We start from the raw sequence: 14693 nt of genomic DNA, 5'->3' as shown, positions 1-14693 counted from the left end.
CAAGATAATGAAAACATGGGGTTCGGAAGATCATCATTAACCATACGACAGCTTTACATGGCAGAACCACTGCATGCTTCTGAATATGAAAATCATCCCCATAAATCTGCTATTTGATTTCCACTTTAAAAAGCCCTATAAATGCAAATATACTGGAGGCTGATATTGGCATTTATAACGTTTTACTCGAGGTTGTATTGACATTGCTATTCTCCAGCTTTATTTTCCAAGACAAGCATCTCGGCACCACTTGAAAGCTTGCAGGTTTTGCACAGTGTGCACTCTGCGACTCATTCCCCTTCATCCAGCAAACCCCTGACCTTGCAGAAAATAGTTTCTGTCTCTTCTCCTAAGCACCCAACATACACAGCTAAGCCTGTTCTCACTCAGCACACACACATTTACTTTTACAGTGCTGAGCCAGACAGTGAAACAATTTCCCTTACCTGGTTGCAAACATTGCTCTCAAGGATGAGAAGGTTGCTGCATCTTCCTTCAAAGCCTTTAATTCATTCCGTAGTTTGGTCATAGTTTCAGTCACCATTGCTTTTTCATTTTCATATTTATTCTTCAAATTGGCTAGTGCCACTTCAGCTGTCTGAAAACACAAACAAGGATATATGCTTATCAGACAGATAAAACAGCTAAGATATTTTTAATTTAGATAATTTTAATTTAGATTTCCTTCTTCATTCACACAGTAAAAGAAAGTTAGATGCGAGCTTCACCGCACTGCACCCTTTAATGTCTTCTTTTATGCTGTAGTCCGAAAAGCTAGGAAAAGGAGGAAGCTGTTGAAAGGACAAAGCCAATTTCAATGCACTGACATCTTCAATGTCTCTGCAAAACTGTGCAGCTCTACACGGAGGGCTCAGACAAGAGAACAAGTTACTACAGCTTAAGCAGTTGCACCATGTTGTTTTAGCTGCCATACACAACGAGGTGTGTCCCGCAAGGACGCTGCAAACAGGACGCACGGCACGTGAGGTGGGAACTGAGGTGTCTCTCCTCATGCCTCCTGCCAGCTGAGGCTCTCCTGGGCCCAGGTGGCTGCGAGGACCTGACAGCTTGCTTTTAAGTCTGAGCACTGGCAATGCCTACTGTTGTGCAAAATAGCACTAGCTTGGCTGTTTTAACCACTACACAAAAGAACAAAAAAGCGTAAATTACAGTTTTCACTAAACAGGAAAGCAAGGCTTTGTAGTCATCCTCCTCCTTCATTTTTTTCTGCTTCCTCCTTTCTTTTGTCAACTTCATCCATTACATTTCTTGAATTTACTGCCCTACTGCTTTTAATAGTTATGTTTGTCTTGCTTTTACAAGAGTTGAACCTTCTGTTTTACCTACAAAGTCCGGCATAATTTTTAAGTTATTCAAAATGCATCATTTTACAGAGGTTTTATACCTGCTGCTGCTATGAGACATTTAAAATTACTGCCATTGAATGTGATGAAGGAAAAAATGTTTCCTTTTACATTCACTCAGTGGGGGTTATGGTTGTTTTTTCACTTCATTTAGTGCATAATAAACTGCAGCATTTCCTACAGGCAATCAGTTTTCTCTGTTGATCTTGTGGGTTCTCAAGCCATCACCAGTGTAGAAGAACATTAGTTTAAACCAACCAGCAAGGGAACACAACAAAAGATGGTAACGGCCACACAGTTGGAAACCTATTTTAAACTCAGTTTTCTGAAACTCAATACATTTCCCACTAACAATGTCTCTTAAGAAAAGGAAGTATTAGCGTCTCCTACTAAGATACAACTCTATTCATTTGTATCTGGGCACATAGCACAGTTAGAAATGGCAATGTTAAAATAATTCAATTTTTTTCCAATTGTACACTTGCCAATAGTGTTTTCTCTACTTTCACAATAGTTTACATTGAAGGACAAGATTTTAAAAAATCACTAGCAACTACCTGTCACTTTAAATAGATGGGTTTTTCCATGCCAAATTTGAAATCATCAACAATGCACTTTAAGACGTCAACCACTTAGGGATATATTCAAATAAATGCAGCTTTTCTCAACCTTGCTGACATATGCTTTGGTATAAGCTACACTTTGACAGGATAAAACAGAAATTGTCAATCATGATCAAAAATGTACACTCATAAATTAACATGGAGAAAAAGTATTAACTATGTTCAATAAAGCTACTTTTTTGAAGGGAAATCTAAAAAATAGCGCATCAGAGGACAAATTCCTATTTAACAGATATTAATAAATCAGATTTATTTAAGAATTTTTAGGTCACTAATGAGGTAGAAGGGATTTATGAGAGCACAGGTAGACTCTATAGCTCAAACCTAGGTCTGCTTTGTCCCTAAGGCAGGAATTCAGATGTCTTTGGTTTGTAAGAGAAATACAGCCCCATGGCCCTTAACCCATCCTACCTCATCTGCAAATACAGAATTCAGGCAAGGATTTTCCTTTGTTTTGGAACAAAAATGAGTTAAAGATATGCACCACCTAATGCTAGACTTTAAAAAAAAAAGTTGTTGAACTACTTCAGCAGTGGGATTACATATTCCACGTAAACCCAGTAATTTACACATCACTGAAACTGATGTGTAATGATCAGACGGGTCACTGTGATCCCTACATTTTAGCCTGGATGTCAGGATAAGATGAATGGATATGTAACAATACAGGATGAAAAATAACTTAGAAATATAATGTACTTGGTGAATACAGGTAACAGAGCAAGGACTATGTCAAATCTTCAAACCTTTTTATTCTTTCATTAGCATTTTCCATAAAACAACATACAGAAAGTGAAGCATAAAATGCAAAACCCATTGGGAATGCCTGGTGGCCCTCCACACACCAGACAAGCTTTTGAACACACCCCTTTGCAGGCTATCGAGGGTCCCCTTCTGAAAGTCTCCTAAGTGAAGATCAAAATGGGCATAAATGCTCTACTAGAGAAGCAAATAAAGCTAACAAATATGTGGGTTTAATAAGCACATTTATTAATCTAATAAGCAAAAGAAAGAAGGGTGAAGCAAGCTGGGGAAGCTTCTATTGGAAACCTGGAGCCAGGTCCAGCAGAGCTGCGGTGCATCGCTTCAGCGTGAGGCTGAAGAGGTCCTTGTTAGGACCCTGGATGCTGCTGATGCTCAGCCTACCGACTGCTCATCGGTTTGGGACCTGGATGCGGACTGACACCCATTACTGTCAGACTCCTTGGCTCAGAGGCTGCCGTTTTACAATGCAGCTAAGTCAATCTATATAGGCCAGCTGCCACCAAAAGAATAATTACCCAGCCTTTCCTCATCCTTACCCTTTGTACACCTGGTGGTTTTCTTCTATGCTTATTGTGAGACAGTGTGGGGAGCCTGAAGAGGCAGAAAACTTGTCTGAAGCACTCTGAAGCCAGAATTCGGGGCTGAGGGGAGAAGGGCAACTTGGCTTCTGTCTTTCAGAGGTACCTACGTGTCTGGTCACCTCAGCTATACTGCTAGACTGTGCCAGAGTAACAGGGACAAAATGAACCGAAGCCACAACTTTATGTTACTCTTCCGCCAGCACCAGCTCTACTCTAAATTATTTCTGTTTGTTCCCCCTCTCAGCCAGTCTCCAAAATTGTACCCATTGAGCTGTACATGTGTGGTTGTGCCTGAAACCAGCTCTGTGGGATAATTTAGATTTTAAAGACCTGGGATGAACGGTGCATTCAGAGAGTGCTCTGAAGGGAAGGACGGGGCAAATAAAAGTCTGCATCTCCGAGTAGTAGGTGCTAGAAGGAAGCAGATGCCCAGGACCTGGCTTTGTTTTTAAGAGCTCTTTCTGAAGCATTTGGTTTTAAGCTGTGGTTAACTACAAAATTGCATCAGAGAAATTAGAGAAATTCGCTCCACAAAAAAATGCAACCTCTGATCAACACATAGGGAAATGGGGAGCAGAAGAAAAAAGACGAAAATGCAGAAGGATGTGTGAATACTCTTCAGTGCACTAAAGAATGCAATAAGACAGGAGAGGGGCTAATGACACTGCTGTCAGACCAGTCATGCCGAAGAAGTGGGCAGATGAACTACCCAGCCGCTCTGCGAGGTACCTGGAGATACGAGATGAATTTGTGTAGCGTTTGCTGCGTAGAGGACGTCACCTGGAGCTGACAGAAAGGCCATACAAGGGCAGAGAGCTCCAGTGCCTGGACTCCCGCAGGGTGTGAAACACTGTCCAGGAACAGGGAGCTGGGATATGTAGTGCTCAGCCCCCCCGTCCCCAAAACCCAGCCATGGAGCCGCACGGGCTGAGCTGAGCACACAACCGAGCCCAGGACCTGAGGCACTGCCAGAACTAACGATGTCCTTTTCATGCCCCTCCTTATCCTCACCAAAGAGATGCTTGCCCAAATCCAGCTGCCTGAAGCTTGCCACCTTAATCCTGAAATCCATTAACAAATCTCGTTTTCTCTATATATTCACATTCTCAGACAACTTTGTAACCCATTTACTTTACATTAGCAGTGTGAGAAGCAAGCTGAGTTAAAAAAATTGTTGCTGGGAGAATATTAAGGCCTACAATGGTAAGTACTTAGTTTTTTTCACACAGGAAGGCAGAACAGTAGCCTGGTATGTCAGTGCAGAAATCGTACATAGTACTGGATCTTTCCACCCAGCCTCACTTTCCCAGCAGGATTTCTTCTGTATTCTGTCTACATAACATCAGGGAATTTGTTTATAGATAAGGTACTCTGTGTCTGGGGTTATCAAGTTATTTTTTCTGAAGGACTTTTATGGGTGTCTCAGTTCTGGGAGCTAGAGACACCACAGTTACTGCCAATACAGATGTGAAGGTCTTGCTGACTCAACCCCTTCCCATTCAACCATTTACCTACGAGAACAACCGATCGTTTTTCAATCAGAACTTCAGGATATTAAATTCTCCTCATCGGCAGCTTTGCTTTCTGAATGTTATTAGCAATCAAAATCAAAACCATTTTTTAACTGGTCTTAAAATTTATTATATCATTAGTTTGATATTACTTAACAATTTACACTACTTGTTAATGCTAATGCTACCTCGGTTTGCTCCACAAAACTAGTGCTGCCGCAGTAATTATGGCCATGAATAAATGGATACATAAATCAAGACAAGGTGGGCGAGCAAGCAAGCTAGCAAGATATACGTGCCTTGCTATCTCGAGCAATTGATTTAATAATCTGTTTTCCTGGGCTCAGGTTTTCAGCTTCTTAGAGCAAATCTTGCCCTCTTTTTTTTCTATTATAGAGTTTCGTGCAGCCTGTTTGCGGCCCAGCCTAATGCTTAATGCTTATTTGAAAATATTACTAAAGAAAATGCAGCTAGAATAAAGCCCTAAACTAGGCAACAGCTTGTCAGGTTCAGACAGAAGCGTATTGTGTGCTGCTAAAGGTCTGACAGGCGTAGCTGCAGTGCCAGCGCACCAGGAGACAGAGCCACAGACACCGTCAGGGCCATCCCGCTGTCGCAGAAGGCCCCGTGAGCAGAAGCGAACGCCATTCAAGCCTGGAGGTGGAAACTCCGCTCTTTTTCTCTTCCGATGAGCCACCTGCCCCTGCGTACGCGGGTAACCGAGGGTGTCAGTGCGCATCGCCAGCAAAACTGTACAATTCCAGTCTTCATCTGCTGTTGCAACGCTTCTGGTGGTCACTAGGATAGCACCCGTGCTTCCCTGGTGAAGGGTGTGAGCTCAGTACTTCGCCCAAAACACCAGACCCGGGGCCTACTGCTGGTCTTTCCCCGCCCGGGATCAAATGGCGGGATTCTCTAGGCGGGCCAGGTCTCGCCATTTTTACAGCGCCCTTGGTCCTGCTCGCCTTGCTTTCCCATGTTACTCCAACCAAACAAGCTTCACCTCAAGCGTCTCTGCTTGGAGCGCCAACGAGACGGGTTCTCCACGGCAGCGTTGCTACAAAGCGCGAGGAGCCGCGCCATGGCCGCTCCGGAGGCCGAGGGCCCGGCCCGGCACCCAGGCCCCGCTGCCGCAGGCCTCCCCCTCGCCGGGGCTGCCCCAGCTCTGCCCTGCCGCCTCGGGCACCGCCAGCGTCTTGCCCTGCTACCTTCGGGACAAAAAGGCAGAATTTCGTATTAGCGTCAGGTTCACTAGGGCTTGAGGACGGTTTTTAACAAATCAAAGTCCTAGCTCTTGTGTTTCCGGAGCACAGGTGAAGAACTGCACCACACGTCCTCTGTAGGGTCATCCAAACCGAAACACACTCAGGAAAAATATCCCCCGCCTACTGCTGCTTAAAAACTTGCTGTTTTGGAGGGGAAGAACTCAAGGGGATGAATCTTGACTCCTGTTTTTCGAACATGAAGTGTGCTTTGGGTCACTTGAGGCTGGCAGTATTGCCAACGCATAATAAAACCCCTCCAATTTTAAATCTCTTCCTGCCTTTTGTAGCATGTCATTGCACTTTTTTAGTATGTCATTTCACTTGAAAGTTTGAGGATGTTGATATTAGGTTTGCATGAACAGTACTGCAAGATTCTAGCTCCAGTCGTACAGTTACCAATAGCCATGCTGCTATCCGATGAATAAAAGTTTAATTAGTAGCACCTCCCCACTCCGCAAATCCATCTTTCCCATTTCAGTGAGCGTGCTATAGGATGATGCTTTATTTCTGACAGCAATAAAAGAGCAAGACTCTCTGGTAGTATCAGAAAATAAACGATAGCTCTATGCTAATGGAAAAAATCTCTAATTTGGAATCTAAACCCATATGCCTCAATTACACCTTAATTACATTTTCATTACATGGGCAATCCACATATAATTGCTCAGAGCTATTACTGCTTAGCTAGAGATGGTATTTAATTACTTGAATTAATATTTAACATGTGTTGTATTGGAGGGGGGGGGAACTCTATAAAAGATTCAATGTATATTGAAGTATTGCTGCAATTTAAAAGTCCCCGGTACTCTAGAAATGCAGTTACAGATCCAACAACCAATTAAACTTGAAACTGTAACTTCAGACTACTTGACTACTGGGAATTTTAACACTGAAATCCCGTCACTGCCACCAGATGATAGTATCCTAAGTTGTTAACCAGGATGCGTGGCCCCACGTGGTGATCACTGCGCTGCTTTTAGATGAGAAAAGTCTCCGGCAATCTGAAATGACAACTCTGCCGGCTCAGCCTCTTGCATCCACACTTAGTTCTGCGCATGAGGAGATGCACCAAAGGAACTACAACTGTTTGCATGCTTGAATTGAACCTTTTTAGGTGTTTACTGACCCGCAATCTAATAGATACAAATGGCTTGGGAGAATATACCACACCAAAAAAATTGACAGTAATCTTGAGAAACACACCATCACATTGTGCTCTTTTGGCATTTGATATAAAATGTGATAATTCTTAGCTTATTTATTTTTGATGTTGCATCAATGCAAAGTGATTTAATGATTTCTTTTATCAAGCTGTGAAAAGTTTCAAAATAATAATTTGAAATGTATTGAATTTTATTCTCTTAAAACATAATTTTATAATGAATCCTGAAAACAAAAAAGAGATTGCAGTTTTTGCTTCAGTCACCTTTATCATGTAGTGATGTTTTCCCTTTTCTTAAAAAAAAAAAGAAAACCGTTATTTTTATTTCTTAAAGGATTAAAAACATTACAATGGCAGGAGAAATTATTTCTGAATAAAAAGAAAAATATTTTTAAAAGTTTCCAACCACCTGTACTGAAAATAACTCAGCATTTCACCTGCTGTCTTATCAAAGGAACGCCCAGCTTCTGTATGGCCCAAAGCCACTGGTCACGCTCTTATGCCTGCAATTCTCTTCCTGAGGTACCCTTTAGCTTTTGTGGCATTTATGTTTAATCCCCTTAAATTTGCTGGGGGGGGGGCATTCAAGTTTTGCAGCCTGTAGAGCGTTACCAAGAGCCAAGGAGAACATAACAGTTTGCTTGGACCGTCTACACTGAATCCCACCAGCGGGGCCACCTGCAGCTGGCGAGGTTCTGGCCCAGGTGGTCTCCCCTACGCTTGCCTTGCCCATCGTTCCGGGGGTCCCTGCCCTGGCGAGGGGTCAGGACGCCCCTGAGAGCCTCTCCACGCACTCTCTGCTCTGTTTTCCAACGTTGGCAATCTTAGCATTTTGCAGTAGTAACAGCAACATGCCCGTGCATCAGGCTGGGTGGTAGCTGATCCCTCCTCGCCCCTCTGCTTATCTTTTGCTCCACAGTAACGGCTCCTCCGCCTGTGCCCTCCGCAAATGGTGGGTGCTGAGAAAAGCAGAGCTAAAGAGCTCGAAGAGCAGGCGGGAAGGGAGGGAAGGTCTGCCCTCGCCATGATTGAGTGAGAGGCTAAATAACCTGTGAGTAAAACCTCTCCTCCGAAACACTCCAGGGAAAGCTTGGTAAGTGACCTGTATAAATAACAGACATTCCCGACTGACTGCTTTATTAGCATCTTACCTGCTTGTTGGCTTTCAGCACTGCTCTCAGGGTTGCGATCTGCTCCCTCTTCGTACTCAGGAGTGATTTCAGTTTCAGTATCTCTTCCATTAAGGCCTCCTTGTCCTTATCGATCATGGGCGCCAGCTCCCGAGCCGCAGCACGCTGGCGCGACAGCTGCAGCGACCGATCGACAGCCTTCTGCAAGTGCTTGATTTGGTCCCTTATGATGGCATTGAGGTTGTAGATGTTCATCGGCTCTTTGCGGATGTCACTGGTATCAGAGACGGGGGAGGAAGGAGGGGCTGTGATGACAGGAGAAATGGTGGGTGTTTTTGTCGGGCTCTGCTCCTTGCCAGGCTCTGTGGCCTCTTTCGTCACCTGCTCCATCGGGGTCCTGGCTTCTACGGGCGATGCCACCCCCCTTCTGGTGAGCCGCGGGGAAAGGAGACCGCGAGGGTCGTCCGGTCCTTTCAGGCTCCCGCTGCGGGTCACTCTGCTTTGCCTGTAATAGTCCAACATGACCCTGTTTGGCGTCTCATTGTTGCACAGGCAGACATGATGGTAGAGCTGAGCCAGCTCCTCGCTGAACGTCACCAGCTCGTCCTGGGCGGTGTTGAGGGTATTATGGTTTTCATTTGCTATGCCTGTCATTCTTTGCAATTCCTTTTCCATGTGGACCATTTTTTCCTGGCTTTCCTTGGTCGACTTCTCCAGGTTTGTCACCTGCTCGTCGTACGTCTGGATTCTGCTCTCATACTTGGCCTTCTCTTCAGTGTAGTTTTCCACGTATTTATTATATTTCTCCTTTAAGGCTTTGATTTCTGCTTTAAGGTCTATCACTTCAGTAACAGCTACTTTGTATTTACATTCTAGGATCTCCAAGCCATTGATGTCCACTTCATAGTCGTGTGCTTCCTCGCCAGGGTCTCGGCCCTTCTCACAGTCAAGCTCGGTTTTCAGCTCCTTGTTGCTCTGCAGCCCCCGCATGGCGTTGACGTGCTCCGTCAGCCTGTGGACTCGCTCGTGTTGCTCGGTCAGGGCTCCCTTGGTGTGCTCCAGCTGCGTCTGAGACTCCTGCAGGTTGGCCAGGAGAATGGCCTTCTCTCTCTCCACCTGCAACAGAGTCAAAGTCAGAAACCCAGGATCCTGCCCTACCCATGCTGAACATCGAACTCTGCAATCAATCACATTCATCTCTTCCACTCCCCTGCTCCACGTACACAACTTGTGAGCTTCCAAGAGATTTTAGCCACATACACTTAAACCATAAAATTAAGCCAGAGAGAGATGTGTGTAATTTTCAGAAGGTTATGAAGTCCCAGCCTCTGTTACAATTTGCAGTATCACTAGGTCGCGATTTTACACGTTGCCCACTGAAGAACTACTTAGTGCCCAAGCACTAAGCACCTAGTCAGCTAGAGTGATGACACAGGATTTATTACAATATATGTTCCCCATATTTTAATAGGCATGAACTGCATCACTGTCAACTATAAGCCGCTCTACGGGTACATACACATTTCTCAACCGAATTTGAATTTACATTTCCCACGAATGGCAATGTAAATGGTTCTACCAATCCTTCACAATATTTATTTATATCTTTGGACTGTTGCAAACTTTCATTAAGGCTCGATTACTGAATAGAAATACAGTAAACAAATGGCTATGTACATTTCCACAGATTAGATTTAATAACTCAGTGTGTGTGAATATAACACAGATCTCAAGACTGAGCACGTGCAACTCCCAGGACCCCTCACCCGCAGCACTTAACTATAAGCAAAATCCATCCTTATAAGGATAAGGCAGAAAAAGTGGGATTTGCAGTAGAGTTAAACCACTGGTTCTGACCTAATAAGTTTCTTTCTAAATATTCACAGAGAAATGTCGAACAGCAGAAGCAGTCATGGAGGACTCCTCCAGAAGTTTTTATGCACAGCATCTTCAAGCAAGTGAACAAGAAAAACCTCAGTTTTGATTTGCTCAGGTATTTGTTGCTTATGGTAACGCCCCTGAAAGGCTCCCATTTCAAGTTTGAAGTGTAATGCTCCAACTTGTTTTCTGTGCCTTTGTCCTGTTCTGGTTTGTGAATTGGGAAGCAGAAGAAAGCACAAGGAGATGAGATCCTTCTTGCTTTCACAGCTTTAGGAATGGGATCCTGAGGCTACCAGCTTTACTGCTCTTGCTCTTCCACTGTTGCAGTATCTCAGCCCCGTGTTTACACATGCGGTGAAAATGGCATACTCCATGTTCCCTTTATGAGTGGCTGAATTACTAATTCAGAGAACTCAAAGCCGTCAGCTCTGAAAAACCCTTTAAAAAACCCTTGTCCTCCCTATCAGTATCCCCCCAGGTAGTATTTGGAAGAGAGTCAAATCAGCCATCATGAATCTTACTGAAGGAAAATCCTTCAAGAGACAAAGAGTGTATTAATGCCATCTCACAAAATGTTCCCAGCAGTGCTTCAGACTCCTGTTTTCTCCTGACAAGGCTTTTGAGCAGTGGCTGCTGCTCAGAAGCGTTAAGGCATTAAAGCATATGAAGATCCCCTGGTTTTACAGGCAGGCTTTCAAACCATGGCCTCTATTAGAGCCTGCAATCAATTCCAGGCAGAAACTACATGAATAAAAATAGAAGCCACGTTAAAAACAACTAAAAAAAGAACTAGCCTAGTTTTCTTACGTACAGGTGACTGATGGCTTACGAATTAAAAAAACAGGGCCAAACCTCATCATTATTTTATGATCCAGGAAGAGTCTGTCTCCTTAGATACAGGGCGCTTCAGGCACTGCATAGTCTGTGCTGTAATGCCGCAGCGGACAGCCGAGTACCACGAGCATATCGGCACCTTCCGCCACACGACGCTGCATCCCCGTTGCTGCCGCAGTCTGCCTGCCGCCCCCGTTGCTGCTCAACCCCCACCCCGTGTCACAGAATCACAGAATCACAGAATAGTAGGGGTTGGAAGGGACCTCTGTGGGTCACCCAGTCCAACCCCCCCGCCGAAGCAGGGTCACCCAGAGCAGGCTGCACAGGACCTTGTCCAGGCGGGTCTTGAATATCGCCAGAGAAGGAGACTCCACAACCTCCCTGGGCAGCCTGTTCCAGTGCTCCGTCACCCTCAGAGGGAAGAAGTTCCTCCTCATGTTCAGACGGAACTTTCTGTGCCTCAGTTTGTGCCCATTACCCCTTGTCCTGTCACTGGGCACCACTGAAAAGAGCTTGGCCCCATCCTCCTGACACCCACCCTTCAGATATTTGTAGGCATTTATAAGGTCCCCTCGCAGCCTTCTCTTCTTCAGGCTGAACAAGCCCAGTTCCCTCAACCTCTCCTCGTAGGGGACATGTTCCAGTCCCCTCACCATCCTCGTAGCCCTCCGCTGGACTCTCTCCAGTAGCTCTTCATCCTTCTTGAACTGGGGAGCCCAGAACTGGACACAGTACTCCAGATGAGGCCTCACCAGGGTAGTGTAGAGGGGAAGGAGAACCTCCCTTGTCCTGCTGGCCACACTCTTCTTGATGCACCCCAGGATCCCATTGGCCTTCTTGGCAGCCAGGGCACACTGCTGGCTCATAGTTAACCTGTCGTCCACCAGGACACCCAGGTCCCTCTCCGCAGAGCTGCTCTCCAGCAGGTCCACCCCAAGCCTGTACTGGTGCATGAGGTTGTTCCTCCCCAGGTGCAGGACCCTGCACTTGCCCTTGTTGAACCTCATCAGGTTCCTCTCAGCCCACTCTTGTTGGGAAAATCCAAAGTAGAGCAGCGTTCCCCTTTGCCCACAACATCTCAAAAGGTGACCGCTCTCCACAGAGTTCTCCATCAGACCTGTCCTGGGAAGCCTCGGAGAGCAACCACGCAGAAGCCTCTTCACTAGCTTTCCTGGTTTTCTCCATCGAGCAGTCTGCCCCAGGTCTGCTCTCCCGAGAAACTTTCAGCTCAATTCTAGTTGTTACCACCTGATATAGCAGGCTTAGGTGTTAATTGCATTACCCTCATCAGATAATGAGGGTATTCATTTCTTCAAGCTGATAATGAAAGCTACACACGTGCACGAAAATTTGAGTTTTGCTTAATTTAAAGGACCATCTCACCTTATGATAAGAAGTCGTATGGGTAATAAAGATCCACACGTTACACACCAAAGGCAGGTGGCTTTTTAAGGCGCGTGGGTCTGCTGTGGGTATGTTCACATGAAGCAGGCAATTAGCTGTAAATAACACTAGTGTAAAAATAAATATAGAGCTTACAGCCAGAGAGCCTTTCCTTCGAGAAAACAACTTGGTGTTATAGCAGCACGGTGTTTCAGCGTATGCTGAAATTAATCCGACAGAACTGATCCTGCTGCATTACTGAGCTCAGCCATCACACTCTGCCACGAAGGAAACTGTAACAGAGCTAATCGGGGTCTTTATGATCATTTCTCTTCTGAACATAAATGTGTTCTGGAAACAAATCCTTCTTTCAGATAGAAAGGATTCTTTCCCGAGAAAGCATGAAACATTTAAAACTCATATAGCAAGCTGGACAGTAAGTAGAATGAAATACATAGATCTAGTAAATTTTACTCATTCTGGCACAGTAATAATGGATTAAGCTAATCCACTTCTGTTTAAAGTTATAAATACGTGCTTCTACTTCCATGGAAAAAAAACCCCAAAGCTCCAACTCAGCCCTGAGTGCACCTCCTGAATATTAATGGCTCTGCAGTTTCCAAGTACAGTAACTATATTTCTCATTCTAGACAATACTATACTCTTTTTTATACCCACCGCAAACTTCTCAGAATTGCAGCTATTTTTCAGTCCAGTTGGTGGGGAGTTTTTTGACATTGAAATTAGTAGCTGCAGTAAAGATCTTTATCAGCTTCAAATGAAACTAAAAGCAATTCAAGAGTAGCTGTGCCTATTTTGCGATGCATCCTTCCCTGCAAAGATTTCAGTTTGAGGAGATTTCCGTCCCAATTTGCTCTATAGTTTGCAATTATGGAAACCAGTTTTACCACTGCTTTTTTTTTTTTTTTTTTAATATAACATCAGAATGTCAGTAGAACAATTCCCAGTGGAGACTGGAACAAAGCAACAGGAAAATTCAGCTCAGGAACCCTGAATCTCAGCTGCATCATATCTTTGTCAGACAGTACCAGACAGATAGAGAGGAGTGTCAGAAACTGGGATAGCATGCCTTTTTTTTTCCCCCTTCTTTTTTTAAGAAAACTTAATCTAAGTTTTCCAATATGATGCTGGCCTCAGGATAGGGAAAGCATCACCACAGAAGGAAGAGAGGAGTCCTAGGCTGTAAAAATGAGATAGAGAATTCTTCCCACTGAATAAACATGAAAGAAGAGCAGAAAACATTGAGCTTTTCCAATAAAATCTCAGAATACGAAAATTTCAAGCAAGACATTTGTTACCTAGTAGATTTAAAAGACGGAAAGGCAGCAGTTGCAGTTAAATCTCTCCTAGGGACCAGCACACATCACCGAGCAGCAGCATCCTAAAGCTGCAGAAGGAATTACATTCTCACACTAACTGTTTGAGCAAAGGCTTCTTTTTGAGACCGAGTAGTGAAAAAGTTTGCCACACATGTACAAAAATGTAAATCTGAAGTTTGCTTCTCTCAGAAAAGGAGCCTGCTGTCAGGCTGACATAAAAATAGTTCCCAAAAGAGTCAGTTCCTTCAGCAACTGTCACAGTACGGCCTCTTCAGAGCACACAGGAGGAACACATTCCAAATACTGAGATACGGCTGAATGAACACCACATAGCAAAGACACTGTGGAGGAGAAAAAAATCTGATTTTTCTGAAGAATAACCTTTTGTCAGCTTGAACCCTATTAAATCTCTCAATTATTACAAGGAAAATTTGGGGGGATTTTTTCCCACTTAATTTGTGTGACCCAAGGCAAGCTGATGCAACTCAACAGAGAAGATGATCACTGTAAAACAAGTACACACCAGCATGTTGCAGTAAGCCTTTTCAGTAGCTAAAGAAATCAGGTTTCCAGCTAGGTCTAGTTTTTTTTTTCTTTAACCTTTAAACATGATTAGAATACTGAGCTATTGTGGCGGCTATTGGCGTGAGGGTGCTGGGGCCCGGCAAAGACTGAAAAATAGTTATATTTATTTTCTAGGGTCCTCCAGGACCCTAGACAGTTTGTGGCTAGTAACTATCAGAAGGCTGACTCTTTGTTTAAGAAGTGTAGAATAAATAAGTAATGTTAAAGTCAGAGACCATGAAAACATTTGCAGTATATTTCAAGAAGAAGTTTGCTGATTTATCAAGCTC

General features: G+C 44.3%; 1 protein-coding gene across 6 annotated transcripts in view; it reads right to left on the bottom strand.

Moving 5' to 3' along the window:
* Nucleotides 1-14693, bottom strand: part of BICD1 (BICD cargo adaptor 1) — a 191832-nt gene that overhangs the window by 32523 nt on the left and 144616 nt on the right. For all 6 annotated transcript variants that reach the window (XM_075428747.1, XM_075428749.1, XM_075428753.1 and 3 more), the window contains exons 5-6: nucleotides 8423-9517; nucleotides 447-598 (exon numbers count right to left, since the gene is read on the bottom strand). In XM_075428747.1, the coding sequence (XP_075284862.1) occupies nucleotides 447-598; nucleotides 8423-9517 (1247 nt within the window). The remainder of the gene's footprint in view (nucleotides 1-446; nucleotides 599-8422; nucleotides 9518-14693) is intronic.

This window comes from Opisthocomus hoazin, chromosome 8, assembly GCF_030867145.1.
Source record: "Opisthocomus hoazin isolate bOpiHoa1 chromosome 8, bOpiHoa1.hap1, whole genome shotgun sequence".
Classification (NCBI taxonomy): Eukaryota; Metazoa; Chordata; class Aves; order Opisthocomiformes; family Opisthocomidae; genus Opisthocomus; species Opisthocomus hoazin.
The sequence above is the reverse complement of the archived record's forward strand: the minus strand, read 5'-3'. Positions and strand labels throughout refer to the sequence as shown.